The following is a 22,536-nucleotide window of genomic DNA, read 5'->3' as shown; positions in this document are numbered from 1 at the left end:
CACCACCACCATCTTCTTCTTCTCCAATTTCACACATTATACCCGGTAAAAAAAAAAAATTCACACATTATGTATTTTTCTTTCACAAAATAACAGATTCTCTCATCTCTTAAAAAGTTTTAAATTTATACTACATCTTATTCAAACAGGGGAGAAACTGTAGATTGTTGCATCATCTTATTAATTCCAGAATCATAATGGAGAAGAAGAAATATACAGTTTGAATAAGAAGAAACTGGACCCAATGTTAAATTTACAGTTTCTTGTCAAATTAATTCCACCACATGGGAGCGTCCACCATTGACAGATCTGAATTTTTTTTAAAAAAAAAAACAGGGGAGCGTCCACCATGGACGCCCCACCACTGGTGGAGGCGTCCATGGCAGGCGCCTCACCATGTGGTGGGGCGCCTGCCATGGACGCCTCCACCAGTGGTGGGGCGTCCATGGTGGACGCTTCCTTTTTTTCTGAATTTTTTTTAAAAAAAAACAGGGGAGGCGTCCACTATGGACGCCCCACCACTGGTGGAGGCGTCCATGGCAGGCGCCTCACCATGTGGTGGGGCGCCTGCCATGGACGCCTCCACCAGTGGTGGGGCGTCCATGGTGGACGCTCCCCTGTTTTTTTTTTTTAAAAAAAAATCAGATCTGTCAATGAAGAAACAGAGAAGAGGAGGGTGGGATTACGGCGGTGTGGTGCGGCGGCGGTACTGGTGCATCGGCGGCGGTACTGGTGCATCGGCGGCGGTGGGGCGGCGGTGGGGCGGCGACGGTGGTGGTGTTCAACCGGTGCCCAATGGTGATGTCTGATGTGGGAGAAGAGGGGAGAAGAATGAAGGTATTAGAAGGAAGAAAATCTGAAAATGAAAAAAATACGTATATTATACGTATTTAGGGCGTTAATGGGAAAATTTAGGGCGTCGTTTAGCAAATGAGTTTACTAATTAAACATATCACATTTTATACAGATAACTTCCTCATACAGATAATACTGTAGTATCTTATCAGCTTCCTCTTATCAGCTTCAAACCATAATTTAGGTCCTTCAAACCATAACAACACCACCTTCCTCTTATCAGCTTCAGCTCATTCATACTATCACTGCCAAGCCGTGATGGTTACGGAACCAATAGACGTCCACAGACCTTATTCACGTCTGCCTTCACGCTATTTTTTGCTTGCTGTCAGACATACAATCCCAGGCTCAAAGCTGAAGGGAATGAGAGATTAATGCTATAACTGGCAAGGAGACGATTAGTAACATGTTTGTCCAAAACCCACTCACCAGATCAAGTTGTTATGAACAAGTATTATCATAAATCATTACTTCAAACAACACGCTCTTCAGTTGCAATCTTTAGATTATAATTGTAATGTACATATTTGAAAGGCTAAGGTCTAAAAGGTCCAACTATGCATAAATGCCCTTCTCTCCTTATTTGGTTCGGTTCTTGCATTTCTCTACTATCAACAAGAAAGATGACTTAGGCTAAGTCTAATGCTAGGATGCATACATTTCTCTATCCAAATCAAAAAATAAAAAACTACCTATAATAAAGACGCTCTTCACCTCAAACAGCAGGAAGGACATCATGGAGGTAGTATAGGCCAATCGAAATAATCGGGATTCTTCATTCAATTGAGCCTTTTTCTTGCACGTCGCTCCTCTGAGATTACATGTATTAAGGTCCCAATGCAATTATAAAAAGGGCGAGCTCCCGCTTTCTTTCCCGACAAAACACTCCAATCATGAAAGTTGGTCTTTCTCGTTGCTCTATATCAACATGCCCAATTGAATAGCAACGATCATACCCTGGGTGTAATTGTGTAACAGATGGAGGGTAAGGAAGGAGCAGGTCATCTGGTAGTATATTTTCTGTTCAGAAGCTCCTAGCAATTCTTAATTGCAGATGAACCACTGGCACAATAACTTCGACATCTCTTAGGGAGAAATTGAACCATATATCAATTTAGCTTCCAGAACCTAAGTTGATTGGAAGAATCTTCTGCTACAACGTGCAGATCCTTGCTCCTCATATTCGGCTTTAGTGGCACACATTGTCTCAAAATCAGGACTTGATGCCAGAAGTGAACCACCTCGCCAAACACCTAAGATGGGACTGGATAAGAAGAAAGCGTTCAGACAAGTATGTAGTATGCACAATAGCTCTTAAAAATTGTCTAGTTAAAGAAGAAAATTACTCTTCTTGAGTGGTTATCTTCACTTGGTAATCATCAGGGACCAATGGTCGAAGCTCCATTTCCCTAATATGAATTGAAAGAAACAAAAACTTCAAAGTGAACTGGTTGTATTCAACATATTGGTTACTTTTATACCCAATGATTCAATAAGAACATAGAGCTTACAATCTCTCGGCAAAATGAGGGAATAATGTGCTTCCACCAGTCAAGATGATGCTGTAGAATATGATTTCAAAAGCCATGTTCATAAAATGCAGAAATATATATATATATATATATATATATATATATATATATATATATATATATATATATATATATATATATATATATATATAACTAGATATGATAATCTTGCAAAAGTTTAATAACAACCTTTCATATAACACAGGGTGAAGAAGAGGATGGCAAGAGTTAACAGAACGGACAATGCACTCTGCTAATCCAGCTTGGTTCATTCCTGGAAGAACAGTCACCATTAATGCTTCTATGACAGTCAAATTCTCATGAAAAACAACAGATTTAACTGGGAAAAATTCAGAAGACAGTAGAGGGCTAGAGAGTTAACACCCGTCCTTAACAAATATTCCCCATAGACACACAATAGACAATTTTTAGAACATCATTATATAAACAGCAGTACAAATTAGCATGAATAAGAATACTCAAGGTTCATATTGAGAAAAGGCAAAGACAATTCCTTTAATGGCTCCCTCTACAAAAGGAGTTGAGATCATATGTCCCGTTCAGCGTCTGATTCTGTTTCCCACCCCTCTTATTTCTGTCATTTCATTAATCTAATATAAACTACTGTTAATAATTTATGTAAGTGGGTGAGGTCTCAAGATGATGACTATTGGGATACTACATGAGACACCATGTAGGATAGATCCATAGAGGATCCTTACTCCAACAAAAGAGGGCTTTTTCTTGCATATGATTATCAACCATTATCTATGAACAATGCAGTCAGGATGTCTTTTTGGGCCAAACGTCTATTGTCAAAGTAATAGAAGGTAAACAAACCTAAGTCAGCAGGGCGAAAGATCATCTCTGGCACAAGGAACCGCTCATTGGTCAAGTTAAACTCCTGCAACCAGCAAAAAAAACTGTAAAGGAGTTTAATGTAGTAAAAGAAACTCCAAATAAGTCAAAGGAAGGAGAGGGGATTATGCTATACATTCTGAGTTAAATCAACTTTTCTTCTGTCCTCTGAATCCTCTTCATCTTCTGAATCATGATCTACAGCCTTCTCCTCACTGGTTATAGAGTTTGGTTCTCCATCATATAGAGTTTGATACCTCTGTGCTTCTTTCACGTCTTTTACGAACCCTTTTGTGTGAGTGACACCATCAGGAAGCACATATGTGCATTTGAAAAGGTTATCCTTGCCCGACTTCCTGAAGGAAGATTGAACTTTTTTGATAAGTGATAATACAAACATATGAAAATCAAACCGGCAACTTGTTGTATATTGCAAGTGGAGGATACTGTTATAGACTAGTGCTCCAATATGCTATTATATGTCAATAGACAACATCAAGGTACTAATCCAAAGATTCCCAATTCACAAGAGACACAAAATCCGAAAACTCCATATAATCTTGATGTCCAAATCAAACCAACAAAACGAAAAATCCACCAAAACATCCATAAGCTATTCAACCTAGTATACAAACCCAATATTCCTCGGAGTGTTCATTTTACCTCATATCTCGTGTCATAACTCAAACAATCTGGCAAAAGTATGGACACTTGAACACTTCATTTACGGCCAAAACCATGGAAATTTTCTATAAAATAGCCGAGAATATGGACAATTTCATCTAGCTCCAAATCACAAAGCACTTTGTTCCACTCTCAATTTTTTCATCTTCTATACAATTTCATGTATTTCGAATCAATATACAAAATAACCAGGAAATCAACAAATGTAAAACAAAGGAAAATAATTCAAGAACTGATCTACCTAGCAATCTCTATCTCTAACAAAAAACAAAGAACAAAAAACTTTCAAGCCATCTAGCTTAGTCAGTAAAGTCTTGAATCAAATCCCGTCTACATCAATGCACTTAGTCGCTCGCTCTCTTAACATCAATTCAATTCAATTCAATTCATATCATCAAAAACACAAATATAAGAATGAACAGACTGACCTAGCAATCTGCAAATCACGGCGAAGATCAGTAGAAACAAAACAAAGCTTTTCCTTAACATCATCCATAATCAAAGTCTCATCCATAACATTAACAGTCCTGTACGAAACCAACTCCTTCAAATAATTAGTCAAAACTTTCCCACCCAAATCAATCCTCTTAACCCCATAATTAAGCGTAAAATTCTGAAAAACAGGAGCACAATGAGTAAAAGAAAACCCACAATCAACCACAAGACTACACTGAGTTCTGGAAACGACACCGTTAGGGTTTCTACTAGCTTCATAAAGATGAACTAAAGAAGGAGAATCAGAAACATAAAGTGACCTAAAATTGAAATCTTCAAAAACAAGTTCAAAAAGAGGAGAGAGAGAGAGAGAAAAGAGAGGGTGAGTTAGAAGAAGAGAAGAAGAGTGAGGTGAAGGAAGTGGGAGTGTGCGGAAGAGGTGAGCCCAGATGTCGCGTTGAAGGTCGAGGTTAAGGAGGTAGCCACGGTCGATAGGGCGACGGAGAGAGAGAGAAGTTGGGTCAGAAGAGAGGATTTGATCGGAGGTTAAGAGTTTTTTGGAGAGAGAATGAGGTGATTTTGCGGTGGAATTTGGGGTTATCAGTGTTGGGTTGCGGTCACCGCCTACGCCGATTTTTATGGTGGATCCGCCATTGTCGAGGACTATAACTGTTGACGACATTGTTGATGATGCTGGTTTTGTAGGAACAGGGGAGAGTGAATTAGAGTTGGGGGAACTCGCGAGAGTCGAGGGAGTGAATTCTAACTTAAGCTCGACTAGAAATGTTAAAGTTAAACTTGACTCGTATAATTTACATCCTTATAGGTTATAGTCAAGTCTTAAGTGACTGTATACAGAGCGAGAGGGGGGCGGAGGGTTGGTTTGATTAAGATCATTCTAGAATATGAGATAATAGAAGATATGAGATATGTAAGATAGGAAAGAATATACTAGTTGACTTCATCAACTCTATCCCCTCAAGACGGGTTGCCGGCAGGAAAGTCCGATCTTGAAAGTAATGTATGAAGTCTTGGACGAGCTAGCGGCTTGGTGAGCGCGTCGGCAAGCTGATCATCTTGATTAACATGAGCTACACGAAGCACACCTCCTTGAACTTTTTCACAAATGAAGTGGTAGTCAACACCAAGGTGCTTTTTTTTTTTTTTTGGCAAGGTTTGATGGACCCTTTGTCATTTTCCAATTTAGCTTCCCTAATAGAGCCAAGTTAAGGTCCCCATGACCCCTTATTCCCAAGCCTCCCATCGACTTTGGAAGAAAAGAATGTTTTAGTCCTACCAAGTGCAGTTTCTTTTTGTCCTTGGTATCACCCCAGAGAAAATTATTGCAAATTTTATCAAGCTCTTGTAAAGAAGATTTTGGGAATTGGGTAGTCTGCATGTAGTAGGCCGTCTGGAAGAACATAGGAAAGGCGACATCTCTGCTAAAAAATTGTTCCCTCTGGAAGGTTGGGAATGGTAGAGACATTAAGTTGTGGGAGGACAATTGGCTAGGCGTGGGCCCTATCAGAAATTTCATTTATGGTCCGCTAATGGAAAGCGAAATGAAGTATCATGTAGCGGATATTATCACTCATAATAATTGGGACTTGACCCGTATTTCCTTCATTCTCCCCGAGTTCATCAAAGACAGAATTCTCGCCACTCCTATGGATTACCATAAGAGTGATTTCGCCTCTTCTTCCTTGGAAATCAATGGTTGTTTCTCGCTCACCAATGCTTATAATGAAATTGTAAGCAATCGCTCGATCAATATGGATTGTGGGTGGATATGGAAACTTAAGGCCCCTCCTAAGATTTGCTTCTTTGTTTGGTTATTGTGGTGGGATAGGCTCCCAAGTTGTCTGCTCCTTAGTTATAGGAGAATCATTAATTCCTCAACCTGCCCTGCTTGTAACTCCTCTGTCGAGTCCTCGCTTCATGCGATTCGGGACTGTCCATCTGTTTCCCCAATCTGGGCCTATCTGGAACCCCCCGAATCCTTTTGGCAGCAAAACAATGTGAGTGAGTGGGTCAAAGAGTGCCTTAGGGTCAAAAATCAATATAAGGGCTTGAGGTGGTCTAGCTTTTTCCCTAGTTTGTGTTTTGAGATTTGGAAAGCCCGGAATCGTTTTGTTTTTGACCAAACGGAGTACCCCCCCTCTTCCTTTACTTTAAATTCGGCTGTCGTGCTTGTTAAGGAATATCAAGCTTCTTTCCCCACCCGAGACACTCAGGTTGCTAACCCTCTTCAGAAATGGCGTCCCTTTCCTCCACCGTTTGTTCATGTACATGTAGATGCATCATTTGTAAACATTGAAACCAAGATCAGTATTGCAGGTATCATTAGGGATAATACAGGTGGATGGAAACTCGGTTTCCAATCTTTTTCATATGCAAATAACCCCTTTCATGCTGAACTCCTTGCCATTAGGCAAGGCCTTCGGATTGCAAGCGCAAGAAATTTATCTCATGCCCACTCGGACTGTAAAATGGCTGTGGATATTATCAATTCTAAGACTACTCATGAAGATTTGTATAGTAATATTATCATGGATTGCAGGGAGCTGCAGCTTTACTTCCGGAAAATCAGCATTACCTTCGTTAGAAGACAAGATAACCAAGTGGCAGATCAGCTCGCAAATGTGTGTCGGAATGGAGAGGATTCTCCTTTTGTAATTAGGCATTTTCCCCTTATCCCTAATTATTGTCAAGAACTTGTAAGGTTGGATTGTAATAGGCTTTTTAGCCATAACTAATCTATCTATGCTACCGTTGTTCACTAAAAAAAAAAACACCAAGGTGCTTCATGCGAGCTTGGAAGACTGGATTATCACTTAAACGAGTGGCACCAACATTATCATAAAAAATAGCCGGAGTGGAAGTAACTGATACACCGAGTTCATGTAAGAGATACAACCTCAGCTGCGGTTTGTGCGACCGATTTGTAATCGGCCTCGGTGGAGGATCGAGCCACAAATTATTGTTTCTTGGAGCACACGAAATAGGATTGGGACCAAGATAGACAATATAAGCACTTGCGAAGACAAAATCATCACTATCCCCAGCTTGGCATCGGAGAATGCATGAAGATGAAGAGGAGAGTCATGATGTAACGTGAAACCACAATCAAGTGTACCATTAAGGTAACGTAGCAAGCGATTATGAGCTTGCTAGTGAACGGTAGTCGGACGTTGCATATATTGAGCAAAGCTTTTTGTAGCAAAGGACACGTCAGGACGTGTGAGAGCTAGGTACTGGAGAGCGCCAACCAAGGTGCGATTCTCAGCGGGATTGTCTAAGGCAATACCCGAGCCTGCAGTAAGCTGTTGGTGGGGTTCAATGAGGGTAGAGATCGGTTAGGACTTTAGGAGTCAAGCATGGAGGCTTTGTTGAGCAAATCTAGTATGTACTTGCGTTTATTTTCACGGGGATTAAGGAGAATAGAGATAGTAGTACTCCCTCCATCTCAAACTATCGTTCCCATTTTCATTTTGGGTGTTCCAAAATATAGTTTTCGTTTCTATATTAATTAGTTACACATTTTTCAGTAATTTGTCTAGAAAAACCTTGTCTCCATCATTATTTATTTGCTTCTTGAATTTTATTTTTGCTTTGTTTATTCAACCCAAGTGTTACCATTAATACTCTTTCACCAATTATTCTCCATTTCCTTTCCTAAAATCATCTATTCCCATACAACATTTATTTAAATAAAAAAATATTTATTATCTCTCTTCGATTCTACTTACTTTAATTCCCGTTTAAAAAAAAAATCAAAATCTATATTTTGAGACGGATGGAAGTAAAAATCTTTTAGACTAAAATAGGATGAACTGAAATTAACCGAACTAAACTGAACCGAAATAAAAATAAGGGCCTGTTCTCTCCAGCTTATTTTCAGTTCAGTTCAGTTCAATTCAGTTCAGTTCAGATCAGTTCAGCTCTTGACAATACTTTTACTCTCACATATCACTATTCAGTTCAGTTCAGTTCAGCTGTTTTATATCGAAGAGAACATACCATAAGTCCAAAAGAACATCAGCTTAGCGGGGAAAGCTGTATGTGTCAAACAGTGCAATAATTTCCTCTAATTACTCATTAATTTATGCAATTCCCATAAATTATTTGAAACTTTCCATATTCCATTCATTCAATGTCTAATTTCATTAAGCACGCACTCTCACTTCCTTTTGATTCCAATTATTTTCCATATGAAATCACCTATTTTTGGTTTTCGATTTTTTTGAGACTCTTGCTTTTGGCTGTTGCCTTGCTGATAAAGGAGATTAAACATATGTTGGAAGGGGCCCTGAGGAAGATGACGGTGAAGACTTTCATCAAGTAATTGCTTTTCATTAATCTTATTTTATTTTAGGCCAACTTAATTATAGTAATATATAGCAATTATACACTCAATCAACTTCACCCAGATCTGTATAATGCCAAAAAAAAAAATTTAATCACATTCTGGGTCCATTTTTTTCTTTTTTTTTAATTTAATTTTTTGACTTCAAGAATTTTTTTTTTTTTTCCTTTTTGATAAAAAGATAAGATCTTGATAATTAAAACGTGAATATGTAGAACAGTGATTCTAGCCTCTGTAAGTATATGTGACCAATAATCACAAATAATGACATTTAAGGAAAGAGTTTGTCTTGTAAGAGACGGCTTACTTTTAAATTAAAATTAAGTAAGCCCAATATTAAAAAGAAAATTGGCCCAATAGTAAATAGGTTAATTTCCTTCGATAACTATTTAGTAACTAGGTCAACTTTTATATTAAAATTACACCGTCTTTTCTAATAATTTTTCCAGAATCAAATCAATCAATCGACTACAACTTCTGATCAATATATGGTTTACTGGTATGTCAATTGTCAAACATTTATTTAATTGATCATGAATGTTTGTTATTCTGATACTTGTTTCCTATTTTGATTTGGTCTAGAATTCTATGGATGCATTCTTCAGAGCATATTTATATAATTGTGTATCTGTGGATTGTGATTCATAATAATAGTGACAAGAAGACAACCAAATATCACTGTGAGTTACATTACAGTCTTAGACTTACAATAAACTGAACTGAATTTAGAAGTCGTATTTAAAGTTGTTATCTTTGTTGAATTTTGAACAAATATAGGGTCATACGACTTCGCACGCATAGCCAAAATACATTACAGTCCTTCTATATTTGTTGCTAGACAAACCACTTATTGCTCGTGCCGTCGTGCATACTGTATGCATCTATAAACTGATTAATACTAACTCCGATCTTTATTAGTTTACCCTTATATCTTTTTGGGATGTCCCTTAGTAGTTTATCACTAAATTTCCATCACACATACATTCAACCTTAACGTAAAATAATAGTTTCTCTTTCCTTCTATGTCCCACAACATTGTTTCTTCTAAAACATTATGCAAAAGAAACCAGTAAACTAATAAAGACCGGAGTGAATACACGCCAACTCTTTTTGAGTAATGAGGATCATGCTTATTATATAATTTTACTGTGCCATGAGTCATGAGTATGGATCGGTAGTATCCAGATTATGCCAATCTTTTTGATATGTGTGCTTAAGCCTTTCACTATTTCAGTAATTTCTATCTACTGACCTATCAGTTTGTTAACGTGTACTTGTAATCTACAGGTGTTCAATGATCATAAAGGATTGAAGAGTATAAAATTAAGTAAGTTGTTGGTGTTTTTATAGGATGGTTAATAAAGAAAACAAGGCTGGATCGTTATGTGAGGATCTGTTGGTTAATGTTTTTGGTAGACTACCTGTGAAAGATCTGTTGAAGTGCAAATGTGTTTCGAAAGAATGGCAGACAATAATCTCCCATGTTTGTGTTCCCATGTTGTCAGCTGAGGCTCATGTTTCTGGAGTTTATTTTCGTGTTGTTCGAGATTATGACTTACCTATTGTATCAACATCGTCTCCTCAAGATGTCAAAGACCAACTTCATCACATTGTGGCCTATCGTGATTCTATCCATCATGTTGACAGCGCTCCTCTGAAACCACATCTCATTCCTTTTACCAGCCACTTTACCGATCAAAGAGCTGGTTCATATGGTATGTCACTTTTAAATTTGTTGCCATTTGATCATCGTGGTTCCAGTTTCTTAGACTGTTGTAATGGCTTAGTTTTGTTTGTTCAGTGTCCTAAACCCCAGTTTTACGTGTGTAATCCTGCAATCGGACAATGTGTGCCTGTCCCTCTACCTCCTCCTTCCATATGTTTGTTGTCCCTCTACGCGTCATTAGCATTTGACCCTTCTGAGTCCATTCACTACAAGGTGGTTATTTTATCTCTTATTAAACAGCCACAATGTCTCTATGTATTTCATTCTCAAACTGGAGAGTGGAAGGCACACGAGGTGAAAATAAAGCTACCTCTTGTGGAGTGTTTTAAGTTGGTCAGGCATTCTGTTTACTTGAAAAATGTAGTTTATAGATTGTCCATGTTCGGTGTGATTATAAGCATTGATCTTAAATCTATGAAAGCCTGTGTAAGTGTAATTAACTGCCCAAGTCAGAAATCCCCTCCTACGCATGCGAAAGATCAACCTCCGCCACCGCCAGGGTTTATCGGGGTGTCAAATGGGTCTCTCTGTTATGTCGGGGATGAAGACGGGCATGTGTGTGTGTGGTTGCTTGACAGTCCGAATGACTCCACTGAATGGAGTTTGAAGCATAAAGTCTGCTTGCAACACCTTTGGAAGTACGTGCGAGAAAATCACTGGCATCAACGTTATGTCTGGTTACGGTGTTGTGCTTTTCACCCTACCTCTGACATCTTGTTTATGGGCTCTGCATCTTCGATTTTTATGTATCATATCGGAAGTGATCGTTTTGAATCAGTGAGGTATTTACACTTTTGTGAAGCGCATTGTGGAAACTTTTTCCCCATCTTTTTGAACAAAATTATATTTGTCACGTTGAAGGACTGGTGCAGAGGTATCACCACCAATATTGATGTAAGTATCCAGTACTTCATTTGTTTGATATTTGGCTTGTGTTTATTTTGTGTCTCCCACTTTCCTAGAAATCTACATTGTTTTTGATTTGATTAATGCTTTTTTGTTAATCCCCGACTCATGATTTGTTCTTTTCTGTTTTGGGTTGCTGCTCCATCACTATCCATATCTTCTTCGTGGCGTAAATTTTATCTGATTAAGGTCTTATTTCCTCTGATATATTTCATGAAGTTGTGACATACATTATGGATTGGATTTTGCTGCTAGTAAGATGTGTATGTGCATGCTTGTGTGCCAGCTTGTCTAATTAATAGTGTGTGAGTTTTCTGAGGAGCATCCTCTTATGTCTGTTTCGCTAATCCTCACCTCTCAATTGTGATTGACAGACCTATGAAGACATAAATGACCGTTGGTGTTACACAGATCAGTAAAAGATGGGCTTATGGTTCGTTTGAGTTTGTCTGCAACAAGTAATTTATCGGTGTTTTGGCATTTGCTCTAGATCCAACAGTAATCATGGAAATCATTCTAGTTTAGTTTAGTTGAATATTTGCAAGCTCATGAGCTTTTTATTACCTTCTAGTATTTTGAATTTTGATCGACCTTTGACCTCTTTCTTGGGTTAGCTGTTGTTATTGAAGAGCAGAATAATTAGTGGGGCATCTAGATTCTGGAGCGAAAACCTTTGTTGGGGAGATCATGCATCAAATTTAGAAAACGTCCAGGACCAAGTTACCACTAAAACATCTGCTCACTAGTACAACAAGAAGCCAAATGAAAAACAATATTTCTTAACAAAACCTCTATTGATTTAGCATTACTATGAAAGATCAATTTATTCCTATTACACCAAATGCAGTGAGTTTTAGAACCGTGTGTCAAAAATATCTACTTTTGCAGTCAGATTTCAGACAATCTGCACTTCATAATCCTGATACTGAAGAGATCTCTGAATTCAAGGTGTAAATTCTGTTGTCAAAACTGAACAAAGAAGAACATCTGAAGAACAAGGTATGAACACACTAAGCTCCTGTTGCAGTTTTGACAGTTCCTTGCTGTTGCATTTTGGCTTGAGCTTTTGCTAGCATATGTAACTACTGAGATGTCAACTGTGAGTTACTCTAGAAACAAAGTATACAGCCTATCCTACTGTATATATTTATCAAACTCAAATGGAAAGGTTGGTGGTTTGCAAAGAGATGTAGTTTGCAGTAGGCCTCATAAGTGGGTTATTGTTTGTCATTTCTTTGATGAGTTGTTTTGTCATGTCATTGGTAGACTTTAATGATTCAGGCCATATTTCACTCTCTTGAAAGTTTTTTAGCTCACGTATTTTTTCACCAATGTATGAAAACTTTGCAAGCATTTCTACTAGAATTATTCCCAAACTGTAAATGTCACTTTCTTTGCTAAAGATGCAAGGATCACCTAATTCCAGTGCACGATAACAAGTGGTTGGACGGATGTGCTCTTCATTGGACAGATTTGCAAGGCCAAAGTCCCCTATTTTCACCACTTCTTTTGTCTCATCCAGAAAAATATTTGATGGAGATAAATCCCCATGAACAATGCCCTTGTTGTGGAGGTAAGCTACCCCATTGAGAATTTGCTCAAATGTGGATTTAATCTTTTCTTTTGCCAACTCTCCCATTATATCTTCAAGTGATCTAAGCAAAATTGAAAAGAAAATGTCAATACAATTAGCAACTATAACTACTGCATATTAATAATCTTATAATTTTTTTGCTTACCCATAACAAAGTTCTTGTTGTATGCACAGCATGGACCCAATTTCCTCACCCTTTGCCACAATATAGATTTCATCATCAACCCCCTCTGAATATTCTTCATCATCAAAACTATCCCCTTCCTTAGTCACAATTCCGACTATATCTTTTTCCAACCAAGCTGTATGATACCTAACAATGTTACGATGATTTAGTTTCGCCATAGCTCTAGCTTCCCTGCACATGTAGATCATTATTAATTAATCCAAAGGATAGTGAAACTTTAAATGGAGATTAATTAACCTAAATTCTCTACTTTCCTCTCCTTTTTCTTCTTTTACTTTTATCCATTTTGTCACATTTCCCCCCAAATTTCCAACTGCCTCCATTATACTCCCTGATTTGCTACTGCCTACATTCTATGTATATATATACTTGATTGATGAATGAGATGATCACACATAACATTAACCTAAACTTAACATATTTAGATAAAGGGGTCCATCCACTACAGGTTCTTCCTTTTACACAAATTACAGTAATAAAGCAATCAGTCATGAACCATGAACCATGAACCAAAATTGACAAATTAAATTCCCAACTACACATATAACAGTGATGTTTTCTAAATTTAACTGGAAATAAACTAAGATGTTCAATTTATAAATTCAAAAGATAGTGATATATACAGTTTCCCTTATCAACTGTTTCATTGATTCCATCATCATTCTTTGACACATTTCCTCCTCACATGTAGCTTCTCCCTCTTACAAACACTACCAAATAGAAAAGACCCTTCAAAGAATATATACCTGACCACATATTCATAGCCAATTTCTGAACTATTGAACTTGATTTTCTTTAGTGCATAATGTTGGCGGTCGATTTTGTTTCGGACTTCCACCACGCACCCATAGCCACCAGCACCAAGAAACTTCACCTCTTCAAAATCAGTCATCAGCCTCGACACAACTCCACTAGGTCCAGATTTATAAATCTGGACGATTTGGTTGGTTTTAGGACACATAATCTTCATCCCTGTTTAAACATTATTCATTAATAAAATCAAAAACCACTTGACCCCTTGTGATTCAGGTTGATGCTTCCCATATAGCTATATCTTTAACCCAATATTTTCTTGCTAATTCATATGTCTGTAACCAAAGTCCAAATGTTTCTCATAGCTCAACTTATTAATTACACACTCTTAACACAGTATAACAAAAACTAATACTACCTCCGTTTTTTTATTACGTGCAACAATTTGACATAAAATAGAGAGGGAAAATGTCTAATCGTTGCAAATAATAGAAAACGAAGGTAGTAGATAACACAACTCATAAAGTACATAGTATAAATGTTTCACTGCATATAAAGGCCAGCACATACGAGATCAAACGTGTCAAATACGAAGACAACTTGGCTAGAAAAATGGAAATTCGCTCCATTATATATGTCTTCTTCATGCTTTTTTTTTCAAAAAAATATTCATAGACTACTAATATGTTTGATCAACGAAGTAAAATGCAGCTTACATATATCCGAGAATACACAATGGACACGCAATAAAAAGTAAATAACCTTAATTATACAAAGTCTGGATTAATAAACTGATTTCACTGAAATATATCAATGCTGTTGAATTATGTATCATAATATCGTATATCATTCTTTTCATTTCGTCAAGAACACTAGTTTTCTTTTAATTTGATTGAATCTTTATATACATGATCGTCGGAAGTAGAAAAAAAAAGCACTAAAGTTGTAGAAAACTACTACTACACAGTAAAAATTTACAATACAGTAAATAACAATATAGTAATCCTGAATTCCATCAATCATGTTTTTCTGAGAAAAAAAAATATTATAGATCGTTTTACTGATAAATTCGACCAAAAAAAAAGTAAAAGGTGTTTACATATATGTCAGAATACAAAATTTAATTACAAAGCATCTCATTATAGCAGCAGATTATTGACATGATTATAATCAAAATATTTACTAACAATGTGATTTCACTTATGTATCAAACATTAAATTTTCCTAAATCTTCGTATCAACACCTCATTCAACATCTCTCTCTAGAATTTCCTTTCAATATGATTAAATCTTGAAACTACACTATTAATCGAATTATTAAAACTCAATATGAAAAAAAAATCAGTAAAGCATTTTAACAACGACAATGCAACAAAACAGAATATACACAACATGTACTGTACTAATCAATAAAATTGGAAGAAAAAAATATTTAGAAAACTTACGATCATCGTCAATTTCAACTTCATCATCAGAACTTTCATTTGAAATATCATCACTAGCAGTAAAAGTAGCATCATCAGCTGTTGTGTGATCGATCTCCATATTATCATTTTCTTGCTTCTCCTCCAGTTTAGCTTCTTTGGTAGAGATTTTGTCTGCTTCCTTCTTTTCCGAGCGATTATTCTCTTCATCTTCACCATGAGTAAGAGAGGTGTTCTTGTTCTCCGACATTTTCTTAGATGTTACTGATTTTAGAGAGAGATGTTGAATGAGGTGAGAGAAGTTGTATGAAGTAGAGAAATGAAGAATTTAAACTCAAATTTATTAGTCCTAATTCTAACATTTAAATTCCTGTTTTATATCAGTAACAAACTCTATTTTCTTTTTTTGTTTTGTTTTATTTGGGGGGAAAAACAAGCTAAGTTTTTGAATAGCTAAGTTTGTTATACTCGTTCTTCAAATCCCGCGCGATTTTTAGCGTATAATTCTAAATATGAAAAAAAAATTGCACATGTGATTGCCCTTATGTGTGGATAAAATACCCTCATTCTATGGGTCAATTATGTTCACTTTATTTGTAATCCTTATTATATAAAAATACGTTCAGATAAACTAAGATAGGTTCAAATAAGTTCAGATATGTGTTGAAATATTATAGTCATAGAATTTGTAGTTCTTTTGGACTATTTGATGAAGGGACATGTGAATCAAAAGGATGAGAAGTGTGACCGTGGTCGAGTTGATGATCGGTATCTATGGTTCGGATATGTGTTTTCTGGTTTTCAAAGCCGGAGGTGTTTCGAGAGCTCACAATGTTTATCTCTCGTTTTAGCTTGGCAATGATCTTAATAGTCATTGCCTTGAAAAATTCAAATTTACAGGCGACACCCCACTTACATCCGGTGGATTTCAGCACACCCCGTTTCTCTTACCTAAAGGAGAAATCTCAAATATTCTCTCGAGAGGGAGTCATGAGTCACCTAGGATTGTGACTCTTCAACAGATCATGAGCCAAGAATCCCAAGCGATAGATGCTCGTTGGAATTGCTCACTGTTCGTTGTTCGTTGTCCGGCTCGTGATCGACGTTCGCTTCTCCTACCACTTCAATCAGTTATCAGGTTTTTGACTCCACCAACACAATCATCGACCAACGACTCCTTCCTTAATACTTCCTCTGTTTCTTTTTACTTGCAACAGTTTGACTTTCACGCTTGCCAATGCATAATTTCAACCATCAATAACTTTAATTACCGATAAATAAAAATTATAAAAAATATATATTCGGAAAATATACATTCAGACGAATCTAACAAGATCCCACATGAATATGTATTTCCTTAACAATAAATCACCATACATAAACTAAGTAGAGTTGGTGAATAGTGTAAAAGTCAAACCGTTGCAAGTAAAAAGAAACGGAGGAAGTATGCAACTCTCTCTCGATTTTATTTGTTTATGTTTTTTTAGGGCATGTAAGAGCTACTAAAACTCCTTTAAGTTTTTCTTTATTTTATGTTTGATTGTATTAGCAATAGGTTGTATTTTGGTGTTTAATTAATACAAGTTTTTTCGATGTTACCAAAAAAAAAAAAACATTAGCACAATCAAATAGTCCAATGTTAAAATGTTAAGTTATGTAGATGAGGGAGGGGGACGTAATTGAAAAAGCTAACTAAGGGTGCGTTCTGTTCAACTTAAAAAATTAAGTTTCAAGTCCAATAAGTTCAGATAAGTTCAGATAAGTTGCAATAAGGTCTAATAAGTGCAATAAGTTCCAATAAGGTCCAATAAGTTCCAATCAGGTGCAATAAGTTCCAATCAGGTGCAATAAGTTCCAATCAGGTCTAATAAGGTCCAATAAGTTCCAATCAGGTCTAATAAGGTCCAATAAGGTCCAAATAGTCAATGTTTAATAACCATTTGTATTATTGTCCACTATTTTGTTATTCATAATTTCATATCACTATTAGCGGATTATGTTATTATTAGAATTTTAATTAAAGTACCACAATGATTATATAGTATTATACTTGTATTAGTGTTTATTATTTTATTATTTATTTGTATTATGTCTATTATTTTATTATTTATTTGTATTATGTCTATTATTTTATTATTCATATTACTATTAGCTGATTATGTTATTATTAGAATTTTTTTATTAAAGTACCACAATGTATATTATTATACTTGTATTATTGTCTATAATTTGATTATTCATATTGCTATTGAATAATAATATAATCATGGTCAAATAATTAAGGTTAACAATAATAATAATAATAATTATAGTTATAGTTATGTATAGGCAAATATATAAATAGTAATTTTTTTGTTAAATTAATTATCATAAGAGATAATTAATAATCATTATTTTTTAAAGGACGAATTATAATAATTATTATTCCATAAAAAATTTGAGGGGTAGTATTTACGTTAATCGTAATATTTATGTTATTCATGGTCAATGTTTTTGTCTAATAAGGTCAAATAAGTTTCAATCAGGTTCAATAAGGTCTAATAAGTTTCAATCAGGTCCAATAAGGTCTAATAAGTTTCAATCAGGGTCAATAAGTTCCAATAAGGTCCAATAAGGTTCAATCAGGTCCAATAAGTTCCAATCAGGTTCAATCAGGTCCAATAAGTTGAATCAGGTCCAATCAGGTCCAATCAGGTTTAATAAGTTCCAATAAGTTCAGTTCAGATTCAATAAGTTCAGTTCAGATAAGTTCCAATAAGTTCAGGTCCAATAAGTTGAATAGAACGCACCCTAAATTGTTGTGAAGAAGCGAGAGAAAGGAAATAAATGAAAGGCTAAAAACCCCCTAGTACTACTAGCTGAAAAGTTGGGGGGGGGGGGGGGGAAATAGAAATAATTGAGTTGCTGATTTCTAACTCGCATCGCAAGAAGAGGGGAGGGGCCTAAACTCTCACGCGGTACACTGAGCCAAACTCAATTACATTAAAAAATTGCATGCAGGAAGTATTTTATAGATGTTCTATTTTTTATCTTTTTTCGCAAATTATTCCTTTTTTTTTTTTCAAAATTTTATGGGTTCAGCTCATAATAATAATATTAATAGTAATAGTAATAATAATAATAATAATAATAATAATAATAATAATAATAATAATAATAATAATAATAATAATAATAATAATAATAATAATAATAATGGTAAGGTAATTTTTTTTTGTTAACTAGGGTTAGGGGTTAATTAGGATTCAAAACAAAAATTAGGGTTAATGACTAATGAAGTTAACCGACATTAGTCATTAAGGGCATAAACTTGGGATACTTGTTGAATTTTGAAGAGTATGAAGGTACATATTGAATTTTCTGAAAACTAAGGGGTATTTGGTGAAAAAAGTTATTATTATTACTTTTATATATATTTAAGGGTGCTAATCGAGGCGAGTTGATCGCGAGCAGGGCTGTGCTCGACTCGATTCGACCTGAAAACCGTGCTCGACTCGAAAACTCATTAAGCTTGCCAAACTCTTGATTGATTCGTGCTCGTTAAAGTTTCGAGTCAAGCCAACTCAAAAATCGAGTTCGAGTTAGTCGCCGCTTGATTAGCACCCCTATCATTGTATCTACTGCCTCCTAAAACGTTGGAGTTAAATAACTGTTCAAACCAATAGGCAATAGTAAAATGTCTAAAAACGCTGAAATTCACTATTGTTAAGGAATTGGCAATTGGGCAATTATGACTTATGAGCACTCCATTCAGTTCACTCTTCATGACATCCCATCTTCTGACCCCATTTTGCAATATCCAGGAACACATGTGTATCCGGAGAGCATGTTCACTAGTACAAAGACATTGCAGTCAACAAAAAGCAAATTTACTAGTGAAAATCACAGGCAAATGCCATTTGCCACTGCAATGAAGCTCTTGTATTTAATTGCATATTCATTATGAATCATACAAAGATCACTGTGCTTGTTTCATTAATCTACTGTCTTCAAACTGTAAGCATTTATCCTATATATGCATGAACTATCATCAAACTATCAGTATTTACTAGTGAGATAAAATCTTAGTAGGTAACTAAGATAGTATGTCTCACATTTCCATAAAGTTTGTATACTTTTATAGTAGCCCTAAGTCATTGGTAGATGACTCATGAGCCTTCATGTTCTGTGGAACAGCAGCACTGTCAGTAGATTCATTATGCATCAAACTGCTGAGTTGACCCTGCTTCCCATCTGCCTCATATTGCTGCCAAATCTTCTGTTCTTCCAGCAGTAATTGAAACTTCTTCTCCATCTCCGAAATCTGAACATAAGTAGGTGGTGGCACTGCAACAGAAGACGCGAATGGATCCTGATTCACCATTTCGGCTGACTCTTCTGTGCTAGGCAAGGCCAAAACGGCACTCTCCCTTTTCTCAGGCCAAGGCAACGCGAGGCTACTAGCACTCCCATAGCCACTCAACTGTCTTACAACACTCTGATCATACATGCCATTTAGCCGGAAAGCATCAAAACTGTCACCAAAATCAACCTTTTGAATGGTCAGATTACTAGTACATGATGCCACCAAGGCCAACTCCCAGTTAACATTACTGAGATCTGCAGCAACTGGAGTTTCCCAAGCTGAAGTAATCTGCGATTGATCAGCATTATCAGAAAAGTCTTCCCATGGATTATTACCAATGGAGGTCTGATCCTCATCATACAAAGCCAAAGCCAAAGTTTCACCTTTCTCCTTAGCTGATGATGCTTCACTTATAACATTCGAGTTTCCCAAAGCCTCTACTATGGCATTTGGATCTTGGTCATGTAACTTCACACCATCTGCACTGCTTTCTAGAGTCTTACTTGCGACAGGCGAATTGTTAAGCGTACTGTTCTTAGAGCTCTTCAATTCATTCGCCTTCTTCTTCACAAAATTTTCCATTGATCTTAAAAGATCATCACTAATAATATGCTCAACCTTGGGATAATCCTCAACACTAGCAACCTCAACACCCTTACACCAAACATAGAACTCAGCAAGATCATCAAACTGCTTGGCAACAGTAGCATAAGTCCCATAAGTCTTAACAGAATTAAGATACTCCATCCCCCAAAATCGATCCGACAAGAAAGACAATCCTTCACATATATCACAGTAAAGATCAAAACTCTCCTCAACCACAGGAGTAAGAGCAAGAATCACAATCTTTCGGCGCTTGTTAACGCACCTCGAACGAATACAAAGAACCCTCTGAAGCAATCTTTGCAACCTCTCCATTCTACTCAACACCCTCTCAAGTAATAACTCATCCCTCAAATGGGTTCCCTCCATTTTCCTCTCTTTCTCCTCTAATCTCTTCAAATCATCAGAAGAACTCACTTTCCTTCTCAGCCACATTTCATCAAACACCATCAACTCAACTTTCTTTACAAGATACATCCCATATCTTCTCACAAATTCAGTGTAATCCCATGAATTTGAATGTGATTCATCTTTAAAATAACACAAATTACTCAACATTTTACAACTAGTATTAGCACAAGCAATCTCCTTCACAAAAATCCTCCCACCATCAACAATTAATCTATGAACAAGAATCAAAGACTTCAATGCAACAATCCAATCATGGGTTTTTTCAATCCTTTTACAAATCAAACTTACACATTCTTTAACAAGTTCTCTTGAAGATGAAATCAAATGCATGATTTCATTCGAATATTTGATATTTGGGACTCTGTTTTCATGGGTTGTAGCTTTCAAAATCAAGATATCGAGTTGTGCGTCATAATGACTCGCCATTTTCGCTAAACTTATGCTTGTTTGATCTTTCACTACTCCTATTGCTTTACGAATTTTACTGGGTGCCATTGATTTTGCTTTATCTTTGATGATTTTTATCTTTTGGTTGATGAAAAACAGGGGATTTTCGGGGTTTAAGAATTTTCTTGTTTGAGAAAGAAATAAAAACAGGGGAAGAATATGGCATATAGTTAATGGATTTGATGAAAGATATAGGGTAAAACGGTAATACTAGTAAGGTAGATTTCTAAAATTATGTTTTCTTTAGAAGATACTCCACTATGTATGTTTTTCTTTTTTTCAAAAAAAAATTACACACCTTACTTGCTGGATTGTTATTTAGCTTTTTTAATTTTTGTATCATTTTAAGACGTGAGATCTATCAATGTCTATTAGGGCGTGTAAAGAAACAAACAACATGAGTCCCTATGATAGATTTTTATATTATAACATATAAACTATAAATTTTATATTATAACATTCTATTAGAATGTTATAATATAAAATTTATAGTTTACTTTAGTCACATGTTTTTCATATTCATGATTTAGATACTCTTGTTTTTGTGTAATATGTTAATATTATATGATAGATTTATAATTTATAAATACTAACTAGTTATATTTTCTAGTAATGCATAATAACTTCAATTTAAGAAACTACTGTCAATTATTAGCTTAGGGCCTCCAACCTTCTTAAGATGTCCCGATGAGTCCCTATATTTAATGTTTACATCCTCTGTCTTACCATTGCTGTTGGCATAGAGTTACCAATGCGTATTCTCAAGATATCGTTATTGCTTCTTTTCCGAGAAAAGAGTTCACGATGCATAGGCATTCTACCTCCATGCATGGCACTATCACAAACCTACCCTTTTTCCTATTGAAATTATACTTTTTGTTTCTTTTCCTTACTTTTTTAGCAAACTAAAAATAATAAGTAATTTCATTTATATAATATATGTGTGTACAAAACATTTTAACTAAACTCTTGAATTCAATTCAAAACTCATATTTTCTTTTTATTATTAATACAAGACACGATAAAGAGGTTAATGAAGATGGACATATTTCTATTTTCAATACGCGAGGTTGCAATGTGTAGTTGTGGGTGTATTTGCGATTCAAATTGCTTAACCATGCATTGTTTGAGTAGTTGTGATTTGTGAGTAAGTAATTGTCAAGTTATATGCATATACCATATAGAATTTTTAATAATACTATTAAGTCTTACTATAATTGATTTTGTAATCTAAAAGTTTGTGATGGATTTATAAATGTATATTTTTAGGAGTAATTAAGCATTATTAAAATGTTTTGTCTATATTGTGGTTTTAGTGTTTGATTTTCTTAAATTACCAAGATATTTCGACTTTTGTGCAGTCAAAAGGGATTAAGTATGAATTCTACAGTATTACATTAAAGAAGTTCA

General features: G+C 35.7%; 4 protein-coding genes across 5 annotated transcripts; 1 reads left to right on the top strand and 3 right to left on the bottom strand.

Moving 5' to 3' along the window:
* Positions 1-1,342: 1,342 nt before the first annotated feature.
* LOC104901998 (actin-related protein 6) lies at positions 1,343-5,321 on the bottom strand. The gene is made up of 7 exons (XM_010689640.4): positions 4,358-5,321; positions 3,382-3,601; positions 3,228-3,291; positions 2,577-2,661; positions 2,367-2,417; positions 2,202-2,264; positions 1,343-2,119 (listed from the first exon to the last, which is right to left on the bottom strand). The coding sequence occupies exons 1-7, from the start codon at positions 5,044-5,046 to the stop codon at positions 1,984-1,986; spliced, it is 1,308 nt and encodes a 435-aa protein (XP_010687942.2). The 5' UTR covers positions 5,047-5,321; the 3' UTR covers positions 1,343-1,983.
* A 3,079-nt stretch (positions 5,322-8,400) lies between these two features.
* Positions 8,401-12,853, top strand: LOC104902446 (F-box protein At5g07610-like). Of its 2 annotated transcripts, XM_048635067.2 has the most exons (4): positions 8,401-8,705; positions 9,180-9,229; positions 10,018-11,350; positions 11,737-12,853. In XM_048635067.2, exons 3-4 carry the CDS (start codon positions 10,082-10,084, stop codon positions 11,779-11,781), a joined length of 1,314 nt encoding a protein of 437 aa, XP_048491024.1. In that variant the 5' UTR covers positions 8,401-8,705; positions 9,180-9,229; positions 10,018-10,081; the 3' UTR covers positions 11,782-12,853. The 2 variants fall into 2 exon arrangements, with proteins under 2 accessions (XP_048491024.1, XP_048491023.1); XM_048635066.2 differs by lacking the exon at positions 9,180-9,229 and having other exon boundaries at positions 11,737-12,852.
* LOC125492436 (uncharacterized) lies at positions 12,519-15,570 on the bottom strand. The gene is made up of 4 exons (XM_048634917.1): positions 15,342-15,570; positions 13,890-14,115; positions 13,102-13,314; positions 12,519-13,017 (listed from the first exon to the last, which is right to left on the bottom strand). Exons 1-4 carry the CDS (start codon positions 15,568-15,570, stop codon positions 12,519-12,521), a joined length of 1,167 nt encoding a protein of 388 aa, XP_048490874.1.
* Positions 15,571-19,112: 3,542 nt separating this feature from the next.
* LOC104902445 (putative clathrin assembly protein At2g25430) lies at positions 19,113-21,375 on the bottom strand. The gene has a single exon (XM_010690235.4). The coding sequence runs from the start codon at positions 21,172-21,174 to the stop codon at positions 19,438-19,440; it is 1,737 nt and encodes a 578-aa protein (XP_010688537.3). The 5' UTR covers positions 21,175-21,375; the 3' UTR covers positions 19,113-19,437.
* Between the last annotated feature and the right edge of the window lie 1,161 nt (positions 21,376-22,536).

The sequence above is a fragment of the Beta vulgaris genome, chromosome 8 (genome assembly GCF_026745355.1).
Source record: "Beta vulgaris subsp. vulgaris cultivar EL10 chromosome 8, EL10.2, whole genome shotgun sequence".
Classification (NCBI taxonomy): Eukaryota; Viridiplantae; Streptophyta; class Magnoliopsida; order Caryophyllales; family Amaranthaceae; genus Beta; species Beta vulgaris.
The sequence above is the reverse complement of the archived record's forward strand: the minus strand, read 5'-3'. Positions and strand labels throughout refer to the sequence as shown.